General features: G+C 44.7%; 1 protein-coding gene across 1 annotated transcript in view; it reads left to right on the forward strand.

Annotated features, from left to right (window-relative positions):
* Window positions 1-464: 464 nt before the first annotated feature.
* The window catches only part of LOC135214481 (G patch domain-containing protein 4-like), an 82044-nt gene continuing 62115 nt past the window's right edge, over window positions 465-20393 (forward strand). The window contains exons 1-2 of the mRNA XM_064248831.1: window positions 465-698; window positions 904-996. Coding sequence (XP_064104901.1) covers window positions 480-698; window positions 904-996 — 312 coding nt within the window. The 5' untranslated portion in view covers window positions 465-479. The remainder of the gene's footprint in view (window positions 699-903; window positions 997-20393) is intronic.

The following is a 20393-nucleotide window of genomic DNA, read 5'->3' on the forward strand; positions in this document are numbered from 1 at the left end:
ACACAGCCATTCACAAATTGATTATACGATTCCAGTGACTTGCAGGCTTTGAACTGTTCACTTGTATAAAAGCTTCTAGCTGGCACAAGGTAGTGGTATACATCATAATACTGCACTGCTGGCAAGGATGACACTTCATTTTGAGCTGGTCCTTTGGTAAAGTGTATGGATCCATGCCTATCACCTCAATTTTTTCATTGTATCTCTTTCTGTCCACTGTACTTTTGAATGTACATAGGCTTTGTCCTTTTACCTTTTCATGATTTTGGTGAAACTGAATAAAGTAGCAGAACAATTTTAAATTTGCCAACAAAGTTGAAAACAGATCCCTATTACAGCTTGACAACAAACATGGTGTGGCTGAGGAGGTCATGTGACACAAATTGGCCTGTGGAAACTATGTAGTAGTATAAAGAAATGCACCTTGTCTTAAAATGGTTTTATGTATTGCCATGGTTAGGCTTGTGCAGTTTTATTAAATGGCAGCAGCATATCTTGACAACCTGAACCATGTTTACTATTTCATTTCAGGAAAAGGGCTTGGTCGAGAGGAGGATGGAGTGGCCAACCCCATTAAAGTGAATGGGAATTTTAGTGGTTATGGTCTAGGTCATGATGTTGGCAAAGAATTCAAAAACCAATGGTGGGATCATGTTTACAACAAAACTGCAAGTAACATGATGGTTGCAAAATCTGAGGTAATAGTTTTATTTAATGAAATAGCTAACAATTATTTATTTAGTGTTTTTTTACTGTGAAGTATGTATAGAATTAAACAGTTCTTTTATTGAAGCTGCTTGTCATAGGGAATTTTTATTTTTGTGTTATACTAAATTGTGGACATGACTATTTTCTATAGGTCTGGGTATACAACCTGTATTAATCACTGAAAAATTTCTGCAGGATGGGTCTGTGAAAGTTGAGAGAAAAGGAGTGCAAGACAGTAAGAAAGTGGTACCATATGCAAAATCAAGCCAGTATTCAAGTTTTGTCAAGGTAAGTTTTGTTTCATATTCAGGTTTGTTCCTACACGATATACAAACCCTCGGTCCTTTACATAAGGAATTACTTTCGGCGTAGCTGGAATTACGGCCATTAAATTCTTAAACAAGGTGGGTAGGCAGTAACTACTGTGTGGCAGGCGGGTAGGCCAGCCTGCCCTGTTGTAAACTCCACTTTTCTTTCGGCCGTCATCCGATGAAGACGTGTTGTTGTGAGCTCTTGCTGATTGGCCGTTGATAATTTTCCAAGTGGAATCTTTCAGTTTTTTTTTTTTAATGTGTATATACTGTTTGATATTAATAATTGAGTAAATTTATTATTAATATGCAAACTCACTTTTTGTAATAGCCTTGATAGCTGCCTTTCTACTTAGTGTTAAGGGTCAGTTGCAAAGGTATGCCAACATCTTTATTATTACATACTTTCGTCCTTTAATGGAGGACGAGACATGTATTTAACTCGATGAGAACAAGACATGTATTCATCCAAAATCTACACTTTAGCTTTGGGAATTACTGAGGGGAACTTCAGAGGTTTGTCCTTTGTTTTGTTTTTCTGATAATTCCTCTTCTCCTTCATCCTTTCACTAGTTATCGGACAAAGGTAGAGGAGGGAGCGTGTGGTGTTGGTGTTTGGGGGATCTCTCATTTCGGAGGGCGGTGACCTTGGATGCAAGAGGATTATCCTTATTACTTTAAATATTTTCTTTATTTTACAGACTAACAGTGGTGATTGTGATTACAGCAGTAACTCTTTGTGTTGGTTATCCTAACCTTGGAAACATGCTGTGATACTGATCCTTGAGTGTATGTACTGATCCCCTGCTGGAAATCATATTAATTTACCACTACTATCCTGGAGTTGCGTCACTGGACAAAGCCTTCGCTGCTGCCCCTGTGACAATTAACTAATTCCGGATGGTAGAAGTCTCGCAGAATGTGGAGGAATCGAAGAGCAAGAGAGTTTGTCAAGTGTCGTCATCCTCCTCTTCAAGATCAACATATTTTCATGTCTCCACCTCTTCGACTCCTAGGCTCCTTGCTGTAGAAGGAGAAGGTAGTCTCCCCCCTAAGAAGTCTTATCACGGGACTTCTAAGGGTCTGCCTCCACAACTGAGGAGGTGGTTGGGTCTTCCGCTGGCTCTCCCGTTCCTTCAGGAATGGGAACAGTCACGCTGTCCCCAAGGCCTAGCGTGTTGGGAGCCGTGGAAGCACAAACTTCGGTTCACACTTCTGCTACTAGTCGTAGAGGTTCTGCCCCTAAGACTTCGTGTCGGGCGCTCGTTCGCGAGTCCCAGAGTGCACGTAAATCTTCGGATTCGCGTGCATCCAGAGTCGGTGACGCTGAGTCTGCTCACCATCATGACTCAGGCATGTGGTGGAAGAAAGGAGCGAGTCGCTCTGGTGATTCACACCTAGCCGGTGATCGCTCTCGCGGTGATTGCTCGGTTCCCAGGGTTGACATGACGGTCCCACGGGACCGTCCATGCAGAGATTGGTGGAGGCTCCCCAACCTGCCCTTGATTGGTTTCGGCCTGGACGAGGATTTGGAAGAGTCGGAGGACGGTATCGGCTCTCTCCAATCAGGTGCACACTCGGCCCCACCACCGACAGACGCTTCACCTGCCATACAAGAGTTTCGTAACCCTCCTCGGGGAAGCGTTCTCTCCACTGCTGTTCCGCCAGGTCCTCCTTCCCAGGTCGCACTGGGGCCTGCTGCGTCAGCAACCGCAGCCCTGTCCTGGATGGGAGAACTTTCTGCCATCCTGAGGAAGTTGGCAGAGAAAAAGAGGAAGGTGTCGTCGTCGTCTTCTGCCGCCTTCTCCACTTTTCCGTCCAAGGCTCCCCAACCGAGGAAGAAGGTGGTCTCGCCCCCACTAAGAAGTCTCGCAGAGACTTCTTAGTGAGACAGGTGGGCCTTCCACTGGTCCTCCCATTCCTCCGGGAACGGGCCCGAGTGTACGGTCACCTGCTGGTGACCATGCAGCCAGGGTCCAGGCCGCTGAGTACTCTCACCACCAGGACCCAGGCACGGGGCAGAAGGATGGTAAGAGTCGCCCAGGTGACTCTCACCAGACCAGCGATCGCTAGCATATCGATCACCCGGTACCCAGGGTAGAAGTGACGGTCCCATGTGACTGTTCACAAGGCGAGACTGGGAGGAGGTCCCACAGGTCCCCGGGAACAGCTTTGGCTGCTTCTGGGGCCATGACGTGTTGTGAGGACGGTGCTCGGTCTCACCGCGTTGGTGGATGCTACCAGTCACCCGATCCGTTGATCACACCAGCATGATCAGACGGTCTGCGCCACTGGTAGCAGCTCCCCTGAGACGAGACAGACGCTACCATCCTCGGTCCAGCGCTTTCTGCAGGGATATCGCTGGTCCAGACCTGCAGACCAGTCATCACCGCGGGTTGGTGATTACCTGCAGCCCTCTTCGTCCACCGGTTCTGCTGGTAGAAAAAGCGGAAGCGTCGGATCTGCTTCACTGGGAGGAGCAAGGCAACCAGGGGGTATCATGAGGAGTGCGCTTCTCTCTGTCCAGCCACGAGAGCCTTGTGCCCAGTTCGGTCTTAGGACTGGACAGGTCGTATGCTCAAGTGATTAGAAGAGGTCTTGGGGGGGGCTGGCGAGGACGATGACGCTTTCCTGGACTCTCACAAGGTTTGGTTTGTGGTATCGGTGATGTCAAAACATACAGCTTCTTGAAGTTCAATATCACTTGCTGGTCCATGGGCTGGAGGAGAGGGGTGGTGTTAGGCAGAAGATAAAGAACCTTGATAAACTAATACTCAGCTAGGATATCTTCCTCGAGGCCAGGAGGGTGAGCAGGGGCATTGTCCAACAGCAGCAGACATTTCAGAGGGAGGCGCTTCTCTTCCAAGAATTTCTTCACTGTCGGGCCGAAACACAGATTTACCCACTCGGTGAACAAAAGTCTCGTTACCCAGGCTTTCGCATTAGCCCTCCACATCACTGGAAGCTTCTCCTTTAGCACTTTGTGGACCTTGAAGGCTCGAGGAGTCTCGGAATGATACACAAGTAGGGGCTTCACCTTGCAATCTCCACTGACGTTCGAACAAAGGTCGAGCGTAAGCCTGTCTTTCATAGGCATATGCCCGGGTAGCTTCTTCTCTTCCTCTGTGATGTACGTCCAATGAGGATTTTTCTCCAAGAAAGGCCAGTCTCATCATAGTTGAAGACTTGCTGAGAACTGTAGCCTTCGTTGATAGTCATCTCGTCGAACGTCTTAATAAAGGCTTCGGCCGCTTTCGTGTCCGAGCTGGCAGCCTCCCCATGCCGCACCACCGAATGGATGCCAGTCCGTTTCCGGAATTTTTCAAACCACCCACGAGAAGCCTTGAAGTCTGGGGTTGGTGTGGATGTCCCTTCTCCTCCGTCGTCTTCGGCCTGGGCAATCAAATGGCCGAAAATAGCACTGGCCTTGTGACAGATTGCCGTTTCGGTTATTGTATTGCCAGCGATTTCTTTCTTTTATCCATACAAGAAGCAGCCTCTCCATCTCATCCTGCACGTGGCTCCTCTTGTTGGACAAAATAGTCACGCTCTTGGAAGGTGTAGCTGCTTTGATGGCTTCCTTCTGCTTAAGTATGGTGCCTATCGTCGACGGATTTCGGCCTTATTCCATAGTGATCACACTCAACCGCATGCCAGCCTCATACTTCTTGATAATCTCCATCTCTGTCTCCGTAGAAAGCATCCACTTCTTTCCGTGAACTTCAGCAACTTTCTTGGGGCCCATGACTATACGTACGTAATTAAGTTACTAAAGTTCTCACACAACACGATTAAGTACAAAGCGAAATCACTAACATGAATTTACGTTAACAAACTAAATTGTATATGAACGAACTAATTCCGTGTGCTTACGATAACTATGCTGCTACCGAGTGGCCGAAGAACGCCTTTACGTAGAGCATGATGGGCTAGATGCTGACCAATAGGATAGCAGGATCTTACGGCAGTGACTAGCATCAGGAACCAATGGGAGAGTGGGAGGATGGTGGCGAGTCTACTCAGTTGGCAGCACGCGAGTTTTAATATTGTGCTCAGTGGTCCAGGCGAATCTGGTGACTTTACAGCAACAACCTTTCGTAACCTGAATTATTTTTGTATGCAGAGGCAAAAAAATCTTCGTATTTGCTTTCGTGACTTGAATTTTTCATAATTTGGGACTTTCGTATGTCGAGGTTCCACTGTACTGTATTCTAATCGTTCTTTTTCAGCCCCCGGCCTGTTCCAGAACCAGCCCTAATGGGTGCCAGGGGTCATGGAGAACCACAAGCCTCCAAGTGGGTAGGTTCTGCCGGCCCCCCCGGAGCGGAGCAGGCGATGTTGGCAGCAGACTTCCCCTTCCCTCAATGTGCAAGTTCTGAGGATGATGAAAATTTAGGTCAGATACAGATGAGTAGGGATAATAGACTACATAGTGTTCAGGAAGAGAAGTGCAGGCTTCTTCGGGTTGGTTTCTATTATAGTAGTTTATAGAGGGACAGTTTCTTTAGAGCCTCTGGGTTTTCCTGCTTCGAGTTCCTTGCATCAGAGCTTTCTAGGTCCATGGTTGATCATTCAGGTCTGGTTTCGGGTCTGTCGGGTTCTTAAGTGTTGAATAATGCTCCTATGTCTTACAGGTTCTTTTCCTTCTGAGGATAAATTTCGTTCATCTTGCGATGGTGGTAAACTTGATCAGGTTTTCAATTTGACTATATATATGGTATGGTAATTGTTAATATCAACTAATTCTCGGTTCACTGCCTATTAACTTAGGATAATTCAGTATGTAGACAAATTGAATAACTATTAACTACGGCTAGCCTAGTGTTCACGATATATGCATTTACAGTAGCCTAGCCTAAAGTATTCGCCGTACTACATATCGGTATAGTAATTTTTTATAGTGGCTAATGCTGTAGGTTCAAGGCATTCTGACTTCGGATAATTCAGTACAGGTGTAAATTGAACACAAAACGAGAATCCAATCTTAGGATAATTCGGTATGAAATGTAATCAGACAGGAATGAAGATCGGATTCTGTCTGACTTCAGCATTATAAGTGTATTATATGTATCATCATATTAGCATAGTATAGATACTAGCTCAGCAGTCAGTTTCTCGCTCTGGAATCAGCTGATGGCGAATAAGAGTTTGTGTCGCCATATTTAACTCATTCTTGTCCTGATTGGCTAGCATGACTAACGTAACAACTCTTCCTCACTTATGCCATGTTTTTCGTCTTGAGGGAAGACGTGTTTTGAACCATGTTGGCATTTAACATAGCCAATAGTAATGGTATCTTGTGCCATATATATAATCAGATATCATAAGGAATATGTACATTTCATTGCTTTCCAAGAAATTCCCTCCGGCGATGGAATTAGTTTGTATGACTTCTTCTTCCGTTTAACAGACAAATTGCCGTCAGTAATTACATTATGCTTGTCAATTACAGTTACAAATATAATTACGAGTCATATTATCAAATTACAGTGACAACTGAAATTAATATTAGTGTAAAGAGTTACCTTTAAATATGTAATTGATTACTTTTCAATTAAATTACAATTGCACAAGCTTGTCGTCAACACACAACACTGTTGTAAGGCTTAGACAGACAATGATGCTGATTAGTCGATTTCCTTCGCTCCAGATTCAACCATATCACTTGGTCTCGGCTAATGTTTTTGTTCCTAGTTAGCATAAATGAATATCTGGATACTTAACTTATATGGAACAGTCATATTGTTCGTCTTCCAACGTAATTTAATTCCAAAATTTGACTAATAAGTCTCATTGGAAGCTAGTTTTTCCCTCCATTTAGATTGCATAAAATTTAGTGATTCCGTTAGTTTTCACTCGTTTCATAGGTATTACGAGCCTTACGTTATTAATCCTTTGTCGGTGTGAAAACAACAGTAAATAAGCTCTTTCATGCTATTAGTTTTCTTTTACCACGGCTGCGTTTGAATTCATACAAAAGCTTGGGAGTTATCCATGTTGCTGATGCACGTAGTATTGCATTATCAGCTTCAGCTACATTTATAACATGAATACAGTAATTACTGTCGCACGCAGATGAATTCAATAAATGGATGTTGCTATCGGATTCAATCGTATTAGCAACAAAGTAGTTCTCTTTCTGTTGTTCATAGCTGTACGCAGTTATACGAGTATATATCATTAAGATATGTAATACTTTTTAACTTAATGTGCAAAGTTATGGAGGTGGAGATGTTAGACAATTGTAATTCTGCCTCTCTCTCTGTCTCCAGTCTTTTACTTTCCTGATTTCATATTCTCTCTATTCATCTTACTTTCCACCCTCTCCTTGATTCATTGTGCAACAGAGAGGCTTTTTATTGTAGTGTCTTACCGAACAATTATAGAGCCGTGATTTCCACGAGCGGCAGGATACTAAATTCAAATTTAGCGCGTCGGCGTCGCCAACACTGGTGGTGATGACGTCATCTCCCTCCACTCGCGGGAGAACCAGGTACAACTGCCCAGGTGAATCCAATTCTTTTCCTGCCGGCGTCCGGTGAACATCGGTGGTCGGTGCGGTTGGATGACTTTGCTTCGCTTTTTTTCTGGTGGAATTGATCTTCGGAATTGGTGAGTACTCTTTTTTGGCGTTGTTGTTATTTTGCTTTTTATTTAGGCGTTGCCATGTCGGATTCTAGTCCGTCGGAGTTAGGTTTTGCATCTCAGGATGTAAAACTAGATATCCAAGTTAGAATATGATTCTCACACTAAATGTGTTAAGTGTAGGGGACAGGTTTGTTCAGCAGATCGAACATGTAACGAGTGTAGTGATTGGACTGATTCTCAATGGAAGTTTTTTAGTTCATACTCGGAGAAATTAGCTAAAGACAGAATTAGAAAAGCAGCGCTTAGGGAAAGTAGACTTAGCTCTGCTTCGTCTTGCGATGCATCTGTTCCTTCTGTTTCTCCTCAAATTGTTATGTCTCCTTTAACTACACCTCCTATTCCTCCTACTAATCCCACTTCTCCGGCTTCCCGTGTAGTTTCTTCCGACACCATTGCCAGTCTGGAATCGAGGTTAGATCAGAAATTTTCGGTACTAGCGAATACGGTTTTGCAACTTGGTAATTCAGTTAAGACGTTTTTGGAGAAAGCGACCTCAGGTAAGAGTGTAGTGAGTGCGTCTGTCTGTCCTGACACGTCTCCTAGACAAAGGTCACTGTCCAGCTCCCCCGCACCGGGGAGAAGACATACCGGAAGTCCAAGGGAGTCGAGCGGGATTTGCCCACAGACAGGCGCCTCTCTTGTTGAGCCTGTTGCGCCTCAACAGGGCTCGGTTAAGCGTTGGAAAGGTGTTGGCGGTCAGACGCCTTTCGAATGATTCAAGCGATTCGTCTCCGGTCGCGCGGCGCTCTTGGCGAGATTCGCCCGTTTCGCGTCCCTTAAAGAGGCGTTCAGGCGCCGATTCTTCGCCTCCTCCAGTCAAGCGGTATAAGGAGCCTGAGAGTAGGGTTGCGCCGCGGCCGTTAGCGGCTCGTTCGCGCCTCAATCTGTGCCTTTTTCGGCTCCATCTACTAGTAGAGATTGTGTTTTAGCGCTGTAGCTAGCAGTTCTAAGGGTGTTTCTTTAGGCGCTTTTTTCGTCTGTTACGCCTGATGCGCCTGTTTCGCCTCGAATTTCGGCGGCTCCGAGCGAGGCGCAGTAGTTTTTCCGCCTCCTGCTGAACATTTAGGCTCTTCCAAGCCTACGTTAACTGTTTTTGATTCGTCTCTGGCGCCTTTGCGCAAGCAGTTAGAGATGTTAACCAACTGGATGAATGAGTCCCAAGGGTGGTTCGAAACCTTCAGATCGGTTGTAGTTCCGTCTACTTCTTCGGCGGTATCGGAGAATGAAGAAGAAGTAGAGGAGGAGGATTCACATCACCTCTCGTGTTATTCACGTCTCCTTAGATTTCTTCTGGTATCTATCCAGATTATTTTGAGAAAGCGGCTCCGCGCTCCCCACTTCGACTTTTTTGATGAGGAGGAAAAACTTCAGACCCTCTCCTCCCAAAACTGGTCTATCTAAAGCGGTTAGCCATTCGTTGAAAGAGACGGAGAAATGGATGTCTATGAAAAGAGACTTAGGGAAGCTCTTTTTGCTTACCTCCCTCTAAGTTGCTTCGTAGAGGTATAGGTTTTATGTAACTGGGGAAGCTCCTTCTCTGGGAGTTTCTGCCTCCTCCCAGGGAGACTTCTCCAGTTTAATCGACTCCTCTAGAAGATCTGCTTTCGCCGCAGCGAAAGTTTTTCTTTGACAACGACTGAGTTGGACCACGTTGTAAAGAATCAATTTAAACTTTTGGAAGTCTTTAGCTCCTTGATTGGACTATTGGCGCTTTAGCGGCCAAGATCGAAGACTGTCCTTCTCTTTCCCAGGAGTTAGCGGAGGATTGGATTGGTGTTCTGTCCTGTGCGGACAAATCCATTAGGGATGGATGTGATGAGTTAGCTTCGCTCATCGCCTTTTGGTACCCTTAAAGAAAAAGGCACTTTGTGCTCCTTTGCTTCTAAAAGGGTTACGTCCCAACAGAAGTCTGCTCTTCTTTGCTCCTTTTGTGAAAGATAACCTCTTTCCAGACGATGTAGTGTTGTCAAATTGCGTCTGCGCTAGATAAGAAATCTACTTCGGATTACAGGCACAGTCTACTAAGAGACCTAAAGCTCCTGTGGAGACTGTTCCTCGGTTTCTCCTCTGGCCCAAGCGCCTTTTCGAGGGAGAAAACCCAAGCGCTTCTTTCGGCCGAAATCTAATTTGCGACCTCAGTCTAAGGCCTCGGCCAAGGTTAACAAACCTTCCAAATGAAAGCTCGGTTCTTCATGCACCAGTGGGAGCCAGGCTGGCTCTGTTTTGGGAGGAATGGGAAAAACAGAGGAGCAGAAGCCTGGGTATGGCAAGTACTCAAGTTCGGCTATCGTATTCCTCTCGTTTCACCTCCTCGCTCTCACCTGTGCCAATTCCCATTCAGGGCATACTCTCCGGGCTCAGACAAATTTCTTGCGCTAGCCGCAGAAGTGGAAGCGCTTGTTCTCAAAGAAGCGATAGAACAGATAGAAGGGGATTTTCCTCCAGGCTTTACAATTGCCTTTTTGTAGTTCCCAAGTCATCAGGGGGCTGGAGGCCGGTTTTGGATGTGAGCGCCCTTGAACTTGCATGTCCAGAAAACAAAATTTCATATGGAGACCACTCGGTCGGTTCTGGAGTCCATCAGACAGGGGGATTGGATGGTCTCTCTGGACATGCAAGACGCTTATTTTCACATTCCGATACATCGCGAATCTCGGAAGTACCTGAGGTTCATGTTCGAAGGCAAGGTGTTTCAGTTTCGGGCGCTTGCTTCGGACTAGCGACCGCTCCTCAAGTTTTCACCAGGGTTCTATCCCGATAGGAAGCTGGATCACATATTAGGGAGTAGATCTCCCTCTATCTGGACGATTGGCTTCTCCGGTCGGAATCAGAGAGTCGGTGCATGAAGGACCTTGGAACAACTCTGGATCTTGCCAGAAAGTTAGAATTCTGGTCAACAAACAGAAGTCCCAGTTGGTTCCATCTCAGAGCATCCTTTATTTGGGGATGATTCTGAATGCTCAAGTTTTTCGGGCTTTTCTGTCCCGAAAGAGGGTTTCAAGGCTGTCTGGGAAGACAGTTCAGGAGTTCTTGGACAAAAAGGTAAGTTCTGCCAATCAGTGGATGAGGCTCCTGGGCAAATTGACGTCAGTGGAGAAATTTGTGACGTTGGGAAGACTGCACATGAGACCTCTGCAGTTTTTCCTGAGAGCCTCTGGTGCAGGAAGACACAACCAGACTCGATTACCTTTCCTGTCACAGATCAAATAAAATAAAAGAGGACCTAAGGTGGTGGCTCTCTCGAGCAAGGTTGGAAGAAGGGTTAGATCTACGACCATCCTCCCGAACCTACAGTTCTTTTCCGACGCATCGGACACAGGTTGGGGAGCCCTACTGGGAAATCAACGGACTTCAGGAGCTTGGTCGGAGAAGGAGAAGAAGTTCCACATAAATGTAAAGGAACTGTTAGCAATTTTCTTAGGGCTCAGGACAGTTTGCGGAGCTTAGTAGAAGGCCGAGTAGTGGCAGTGGCATTCCGACAACTCCACGGCTCTCTCGTACGTGCGGAAACAGGGGGGGACTCAGTCTTTCTCTCTGTACGAAGTAGCCAAGGATCTCCTCCTGTGGTCAAACGAAGCGAAGGTTCAGCTAGTCCCGAGATTTGTTACGGGAAAGATGAACGTACCTGGCGGACGAGTTAAGTCGTCAACAGCAAGGGTTACCTCTGGAGTGGACTTTGGACAACAAGATTTGTCAGAAACTTTGGCGCCTTTGGGGACGACCGTCAATAGACCTGTTCGCGACATCGAGGAACAACCGTTCTTCCTCTCTTTGGTTCTCCAGTCCCAGATCCTCTAGCTTGGTCGTGTGGACGCAATGCTGTGGATTGGCGGGTCTGGAAGCTTATGCATTCCCTCCGTTCGGTCTAATAAGAGAGGTGCTGAACAAGTTCATGTGCACAGCAATGTAACGCTAACGTTAATCGCTCCCTTTTGGCCCAGGAAAGAGTGGTTCCCGGACCTTCTCCAGTTGTTAGTAGACTTCCCAGACTTCTTCCTCCAGAGAGTGGCTTCTCAAACAACCTCACTTCAAGAGGTTCCACCAAAAACTTGTCCGCTCTAGCTCTGACAGGGTTTCAGACTGTCCGGAATCTTGTCAGAGCGAAAGGATTTTCAAGAAGAGCTGCAGAAGCTATCGCTCGTTGTAGGAGAGAGTCTTCTAACAAACTCTATCAAGGGAAGTGGAGAATCTTCAGAGAGTGGTGTAGAAGTGCAAAGTCTCTACTTCTGCGACCTCTTTAACAGAAATAGCAGATTTTCTTCTATTTCTTAGGAACTCTAAGAAACTGGCTCCTTCGACGATCAGAGGATATAGAGCCATGCTCTCTTCGGTTTTTCGACATCGAGGTTTGGATATTTCCTCCAATTCAGATCTGTCGGACCTCATTAGGTCTTTCGAAACCACTAAGCTCCGCAAGATACAGTGGATTGGAACTTAGATGTGGTGCTTAAGTTCCTCATGGGGCCACCGTTTGAGCCTTGGAAGTCGGCTTCACTCAGGAACTTGACTAAGAAGGCACTCTTTCTTATTGCACTAGCTTCTGCTAAGCGTGTCAGCGAACTGCACGCTATAGACAAAAGAGTCGGTTTCTCTCAAGGCAATGCTGTATTTTCGGTATCTTTGACCTTTCTAGCCAAAAATGAGAATCCTTCTAATCCTGGCCGAGGAGTTTTGTGGTAAGGAAACTTATCTGATTTGGTTGGACATGAGGAGGAAGAAAGGCTCTTATGTCCAGTCAGGGGCTATTAAGCAGTATCTGTTTGACCACTAAGGGTATCAGAGGACAATCTTCTAAGCTCTGGACCTCGGTTCAAAATAACCCTCTCGTCCTCTTTCTAAGAATGCTATATCGTTCTTTATTAGAGAGCTTATCAGGGAAGCTCACTCGCAGTCCGAGAACGACAATCTTTCCGTTCTGAGAGTTAAAGCTCACGAGGTTAGAGCAGTGGCAACTTCTTTAGCATTCAGAAAGATTTATCTTTAGCTTCGATTCTTCAGAGGACGTTCTGGAGATCGAATTCGGTTTTTGCGACATTCATCTCCAAAGAGAGAGAAACGGTTTTCGAGAATTGTAAAACGTTAGGTCCGGTGGCGGTTTCTGCATGGTGTTGGGAGAAAGCGGCACAGGGGTCGTCACCTCTATGCAATAACTTTTCACCTGAATAGGTTGTCGAGTTCAAGGGAAGCTGGGGGTACTGAAGTACCTGGGATACTCACCAGTCTGTTAGGTCAGATTTTACAATGGTTGGGTATATAATGTTTTAAATCTGGTGGTTGGTGACAAATGTTTTGATGATTGAATTTCTGTCTTAGCCCAGGGCAAGGGCAATCTTTGTTGTTACTATCCTCCGTCAAGTCAGCCTTGGACTGCGCTTGAACTACGGAAGGATTCCACTCCTGTAGAGGCTAACTTTGGGCAAATTCCAATTCCTCTACAATAGTAAGAAGAGCAACCGACCAGAGGCAGTAACAGTCTGCTGTAGCTCTCTTACAAGGTAAGGTACAACAGACACCTTGATGGTTTTACTGGTATTGCAATAATGTAACATTTAAAAATACTAGTGGTCCACTGAATCCCACCTTCCCATAAATGTGTAATCAGCTCTATAATTGTTCGGTAAGGACACTACAATAAAAATGAAATTTTCATTATTAAAATGAAGTTTTATGTATACTTACCGAACAATTATGATTTATACCCACCCATCCTCCCCTTAGGTGGACGGACGGGCAGAAAGAATTGGATTCACCTGGGCAGTTGTTACCTGGTTCTCCGCGAGTGGAGGGAGATGACGTCATCACCACCAGTGTTGGCGACGCCGACGCGCTAAATTTTGAATTTAGTATCCTGCCGCTCGTGGAAATCACGGCTCTATAATTGTTCGGTAAGTATACAATAAAACTTCATTTTAATAATGAAAATTTCATTTTTCCTCATGTTACCTTTCAAACCCTTTTCTGTCAATTTCCTTTTCAGCGTTGAATGACCTCATAGGTCATTAATATAGAATTTAGGCCTTTGGCCTAAATTCTATATTAAACCCAACTATCTCCCTGTCTGACTGCACGCTGGTGCCTTCGCCAGCTGCGCAAGAGATATAGAAAGACTTATTTTAAAAATGTAGTGCCGATTTTAATTACTAACCCCATTATAAAATCGAATTAACGTAGCTTGAATACGGACTGTATTGAGGATCACGTCTTCAATAATTTTCCTGATTTTCTAATGTTTGTCAAGATTATCGTTGGTAACAGAGTCAGTCTAGTTTTTCTCTCTCCCATTTTTTCTGTTAAAACTTAGTGTCTTTACACAATCTTCTTTATCTGGTCATTCTTCGGAGGTCGCTTTGGAGTCTTCTCTCACTCATCCTTTTTCTTTGCCAATAACACAGCAGAGCAAGAGTTTTCATCGTTTCATCCTGAAATTTGGGGATTTCAACCTCTCTCTCTCTCTCTCTCTCTCTCTCTCTCTCTCTCTCTCTCTCTCTCTCTCTCTCTCTCTCTCTCTCTCTCTCTCTCTTTGGGGTTAAAGGAAGTAATTTTGGAGGGGCTTCCTTCTTAGCACCTTCCGCGGGTTCTGTAGTTCTCAGGCTGCCGGTGTTGATGCTTCAAAGGCGGTATCCGCAACACCACATTTTCATCCTTTGTTTGTTTTGGGACGTAATGTGTCCTCCGTAGTTCTTGCGGGGGGCTATGGCAGTTGGAGATTCATCTGCGCCATCATTGACTGTATCGGTACCAGTTGCGTCATCAGCCACTCCTTTCATAGGGTAGTTAGTAATCTTCCTTCTTCGGTTCCCATTTATATACCTTAGGTGTGTGAGATGTAACGTGCTTACCGCGGTAATTGCTGGGGGTGCTACGGCCGTTGGCAGTTCGTCTGCGCCATAGTTTAAACTTTTTGTGCCCTCGGCCCCCCTTCATAGGGTAGCTGGTAATTTCCTTCTGCGGCTCCCATTGGTTCCACAGTTTGTAACCTGTCATTAAAGCACTATATGTTCCACACTGTTGGTTTTCCACTTGCACAATGTCGGCGCTAGGTGCTCCGGTGGTTACTCGTAGTGACCTCTCTCTCTCTCTCTCTCTCTCTCTCTCTCTCTCTCTCTCTCTCTCTCCTTCTGCTTATTTCTCAACTTTTTCCCGCTGCTTTTTATGTTCCACCTACAAGGGGTTTCAATGTGTGTTCGGCCTTGATTCCGGGGCTTCCGGGAGTACTTCCTTCCCTCACTTGCTCCGAACTCCAGTCCAGGTGTAGTTTTGGTAATGGGCATTAGTTGGATTGCGTTTTGCGACCTCTTCACTGTTAGGGGTTGTAGCTCGCCCATTGTAGTAAGCCAGGTGTCGTGTCATAGTTACTGGCGAGTGCGGAGTTTCGCAGTTGAGTGAGAGAGAGACTGGTTCAAGGTTATGTCATTGTCTTGGTTGGTACATGTTTGGCGCAACAGTGTGGGGTTGACTTGCAGAGGTGGGTGGTCATCGCCAAAATATATTCGCCTCAGGTGTAACGTTATTGTCACTGGGTAGTGAGGGTATGTGCAGTCGAGCGAGACTAGCTCTTACAGGTTTTGCGGAACTGGTGACGTTTGGCTCATGTGAGGGGGTGGACAGTGGTCGGACAGGGGTTATGTCATCATGTCTGGGGGGAGTGCGCGATTGCGCAGTCAAGTACAACTTGCTCAGGAGTTTATCTATCATCTTGTTGGTATATGGTTGTGCAATCGGATCGGTTGGCTCAGATATGATGGGATCTTGTTTGTCATATGGTATCGAGCAGCCAGGCGTAGTAAGTTCCAGGTTCTTGGGTCCTGCTCTTGTGGGGGTTCGGCCTTTCTTCTTTTCCTGCTCCGGTCTGGCTGGACAGGTCTGATAGAGGGTAGATACCTTTGAAGAGAGAATTGGTTGCTAGTTGTGGGTTTTTGTTTCTCTGGCGAAGGAAGAGAGTATAAACAGTTGGTGGACTTAGTCCATTCTCTCTTTCTGCATTCCAGGCTCCGGGGGGGAATCACAGTTAATTCAAGTAATGTTTGATACGTTTTATTAAACTAAACCAGTACAGTGGACCCGTTCTCTGGATTCGTGGACTCACACATTCGCGGATTTCTCTCAGGAACGCTTCCCCCGCATTATTAGCGGAAAATTCACACATTCGCAGTATTTCTCTATGAGAAAAATCCACAAATTCCTGAGTTTTTTTATCAATTTCATCGTAAAATGCACTTTTTGTGATAAAACTATTATAAAAAACCAAGTATGAAAATTTTTAGTGGGTTTTTCTTGAGTTTTAACTAACAAAATAGGCTGTTATTAGCGTTTTTATAGGGTTTCCAAACATTTGCGGGTTCTAACTATTCAAGGGGTTATGGTACACATTCCCCACAAATACGGGGGGACCACTGTAGTCTTTCAAACATCAAGTAGGCTAATCTGGTTTCGGCAAGTCAGGCAGGTAGTGGGTAACTCTTCTGCTGGAGTCAGAGTTCCAGTTTACGAGTCAGTTGAGGTTTTTCTCTATTGGGTTCCTTCATTGATTCGTGTGGTAGGGGTTACGGATCATGAGGCTTGTATTTGGAAGACTCCTTTCACAACCAGTTGGAGACCTTGTCCCACTGTGTGTGGATGTGGTGAGAGTTGATGGGTGTTTCTCAGATCCTGGACTATTTGACAACCTCTTCACTTTGGTTTCAAGGGGGTTTGCACACCAGACTAACATTTCGGATGTTGTACTATGTTCTTGTCAAGGAAAGGAGGGACTTCTTGTTAAATCATCTGCCTCAGCGCTATCCGGACATTCATAACAAGGGGTTCTTAGTCAATCCAAGGGCGTAAAGTATTGCGGATGGCTACCCTTCGGCTTCCAGAGGAATGTTTTGATGTTGGCGATTGTGTAGGTGGTTATTTGAGTCGGTGTGGTTTTTCACAACACTTTACCTTAAGGAATTTCAGTTTCTTCAGTGAGGTTACTCGCGGGTTCCTGTCGTTGTGGTAACTTAGTTTTATAGTTGGCTTGGTAGAGTTAAGGTGTTAGAAGTTTAGGGAGGGAGTGATAGTCTAAATGAACTCGAGGGTGTTAGAAGTTTAGGGAGGCAGTGATAGTCGAAATGAACTCTTGTGTTTCTGTTGGTCAAGCTTAGACAGAGTGTATTGTTCCTTTAGGCTCTAGAGGTTAGGCAGATCCCAATGGTCATGTTGGAATAACTACAACTTCTTCAGCACAAGTCATCTACATCAGTGAGCAGTAGAAAACAGAAGGTCTTGCACAGTCAACTTCTCTTCCATACATGAGAGGCTAGGTAGCCACATGGGAGGTTCACCTTTTCCCCTCCATACATGAGAGGTATAGAATACCACATGAGAGGTTCTTCAGACTCAGGCGATACCTTGAACTTGACACTGGACGGTATGGTACTTCTTCTGCAAGCATCCTCACCTACTACTGAACTGGATGACCAGGTGAGGAGATTTGTTTTTACCTCCATGAATAAGAAGTATAGCTTACCACATGGGAGGTACTTCTGACTCAGACGGTACCTTAGACTCAACACTGATATTGAAGTACTTTCTTTGAAAACATCCTCACCTCCGAGTTAGATAACTAGGATACACGCATTTATACATTGTAGGTTGTTTGAGTTACTTGCGTATGTTCCGTGGACAGGTCAGGCTGAATTAGATTGATCCCACCTCTGTGTAAATGTTGTTAATCGGGCTAATTCAGGTGTTCAGGGAGTGTATTTCAATATGAAACTTTCATAATAAAACTAATATTGTAGTACTTAACTGAACACCTGAATGATTCCTACCCTCCTCCCCACTTCAATTTGATAGTGAATGATTCAATTGAGGAAACAGGCCTCTGGAGGCCGGTACAGTAGTACCTCGAGATACGAAATTAATCCGTTCCGAGGCGGCCTTCGTATAATGAGTTTTTCGTATCTTGGAACACATTTTACATGTAAAATGGCTAATCCATTCCAAGCCCTCCAAAAACACCCCATTAAATTTCATAATAAAGCTAAATTGACCGATAAACAATGAAATACTACAACAATTTGGACCATTCAATACCTAAATTAAGAATAAAAATCCAAACCTGTAAATAAAGTGTATATTAGTGTACAAGAAATATTATTACTGTAACGTAAAATGTCGAAGCTTACCTTTCGAGTGAGGCTATCTCCTAAAGTGGCGGCAGAGGAGGAGGAGGAGGACAAACGGCAGATACGTACACTTAACTTTACGAAACACATAAAAAAATGTCAAAAAACAAACTAAACTTTACAAAACACATTAACAAAACTGTAACACTTAACTTTACTACTTAAAAAACTTAAATAAAATTTATTTTGTCTTTTTTTTATTTTTTACATTTCGTTTTACTTTTTTATAGTTTGTCATTTCAATTTTCTTCACCCCACCGAATGGATGCCAGTCCGTTTACCGGAATTTTTCGAACCACCCATGAGAAGCCTTGAACTCTGGGGTTGCCGTTGATGTCCCCTCTCCGCCGTCGTCTTTGGCTTGGGCAATCAAATCGCCGAAAATAGCGCTGGCCTTCTGGCAGATTGCCGTCTCAGTTATCGTATCGCCATCGATTTCTTTGTCCTCGATCCATACAAAAAGCAGCCTTTCCATTTCATTATGCACATGGCTCCTCTTGTTGGACGACGATGGAAGCGCTGAATGGCCTTTGCTGCCCCAGTGCTTGGTGTTACACCTAAAATTTATAAAACCAACCAATCCTCTTGTTGGACAAAATAGTGACGCCCTTGGAAGGTGTAGCTGCTTTGATGGCTTCCTTCTGCTTAAGGATGGTGCCTATCGTCGACGGATTTCGGCCGTATTCCTTAGCGATCACACTCAACCGCAAGCCAGCTTCATACTTTTTTATTATCTCCATTTTTGTCTCCATAGAAAGCATTCTCTTCTTTCTGTGAACTTCAGCAACTTTCTTGGGACCCATGACTCTATGTACTGTACGTAATTAAGTTACGTTCTCACAACACGATAAAGTAGCACAACACAATAATATGTACGTACTGCAACGAAATCACTAACGAATTTACGTTACTAAACGAAATCGTTGGAGCGAACGAATGCCGATTGCGTACGGTAAAATTTCGGGTGCGAAGTGGCCGAGGTAAAGCACGCCAACACGTAGTACGTATGTATAGAAGATGCATGATGGGAGGGATGCTGTCCAATTAGAGAGAAGGATTCATGGCTTGGCTAGCATCAGGAACCAATGGGAGAGCAGGAGGATGGTGGCAAGTCTACTATAACTAAGATGGCGGCGTGCAGCGCGAGTTTCAAAATTGTTATGGGGCGAATCTCGGACTTTCAGAAACCTTTCGTAACTTGAAAACTTTTCGTATGTAGAGCATTAAAATTTTTCGTCTTTGCTTTCGTAACTTGGATTTTTCGTAAGTTGAGCCTTTCGTATCTCGAGGTACTACTGTATTTGCAGCAGAGTTGCCAACGGTAACACAGGTAACTTATTTGACTAGATTTTTCTTGCATCGTTGGTAACACTTACAGTTAAAATTACCCACTTAGTGGGTAAATATGTGGGGATATAGTTCGGGCTGGTCAGTGACCAGGGCTAATTCAGGTGTTCAGGTAAGTATTACAATATTAGTTTTATGAAAACATCATTTTTCATAACTAACAAACGTGAGGTCTTAACATACAAAGGCCCACCTCTAACCACCCCTCTTAACAACTAACCTTGGTTGGAAGAATAACTAACAGGATCACGAGTTAGAGGGGTATGTGGGGGGCTCCACATGACTCGTGACCAAGTACAGATGCCTATACGTAGTCCCTTGCATACACAATTTTTTAAGTTTACCGGTTTCCAGCTGGCACTAAGTTATTTATCCTAATGTTAAGACCTCAGGTTTGTTAGTTATGAAAAATACAATTTCATACATTCAACTTACCTGTCAGATATATACATAGCTATCGACTCCGTCGTCCCCGACAGAAATTCGAATTTCGCGGCACACGCTACAGGTAGGTCAGGTGATCTACCGGCCTGCCGCTGGGTGGCAGGACTAGGAACCATTCCCGTTTTCTAATCAGATTCTCTCTGTCGCTGGGAATGTAAACATATGTTTACTTTCCCTCCTGATTTGATTTTCGTGTTTCATGGCATCGATCTTCTGGGCCGACTTTTACAGGGAAGTACTGGATCGGTGGTTCGGCATACGCTTTTAATAACTTTTTAATAACTTTTAATGAATTAACTTCGAAGTTTTCGGTAGACAATTACATAGTTTGCAAGAAAGGGAAATATAAATATTTATTCTTTGATAAAGTGTAATAAATGTTAGAATTTGATTGAGGAAAATAAGGTAACTTCCTATTTGAGGAAGTCAGAAAAACATAGAACTAGATATGCTTTCTTTAGAAGCTTTAATAGCTCTTGTTCTGACGAGCAGTTAGAATATTAACAGTACTAGTAGTGTAGTTTCCTCATCACCTTCTTACTTCACAGAAACTACAAATTCATTTGCAATTTGAAGATAAAGGAATGTAGCTCAAGATACGAGCTATTATAAGGTAAGAAGTGATTATAGTGTTCCCCATTGCAATAGAGGGTGCATCTGATCGGCTCTTGTCTCGCTCCCAGGTCTAGACCTCTTCCAAGCTCACAGGCCCAGAGGAGAAGGAATGTCGAAAGCCTTACGGAGGTTACGGAGAATCCCCACCGATCAGGCGTCCCCT

Source organism: Macrobrachium nipponense, chromosome 45 (genome assembly GCF_015104395.2).
Source record: "Macrobrachium nipponense isolate FS-2020 chromosome 45, ASM1510439v2, whole genome shotgun sequence".
NCBI lineage: Eukaryota > Metazoa > Arthropoda > Malacostraca > Decapoda > Palaemonidae > Macrobrachium > Macrobrachium nipponense.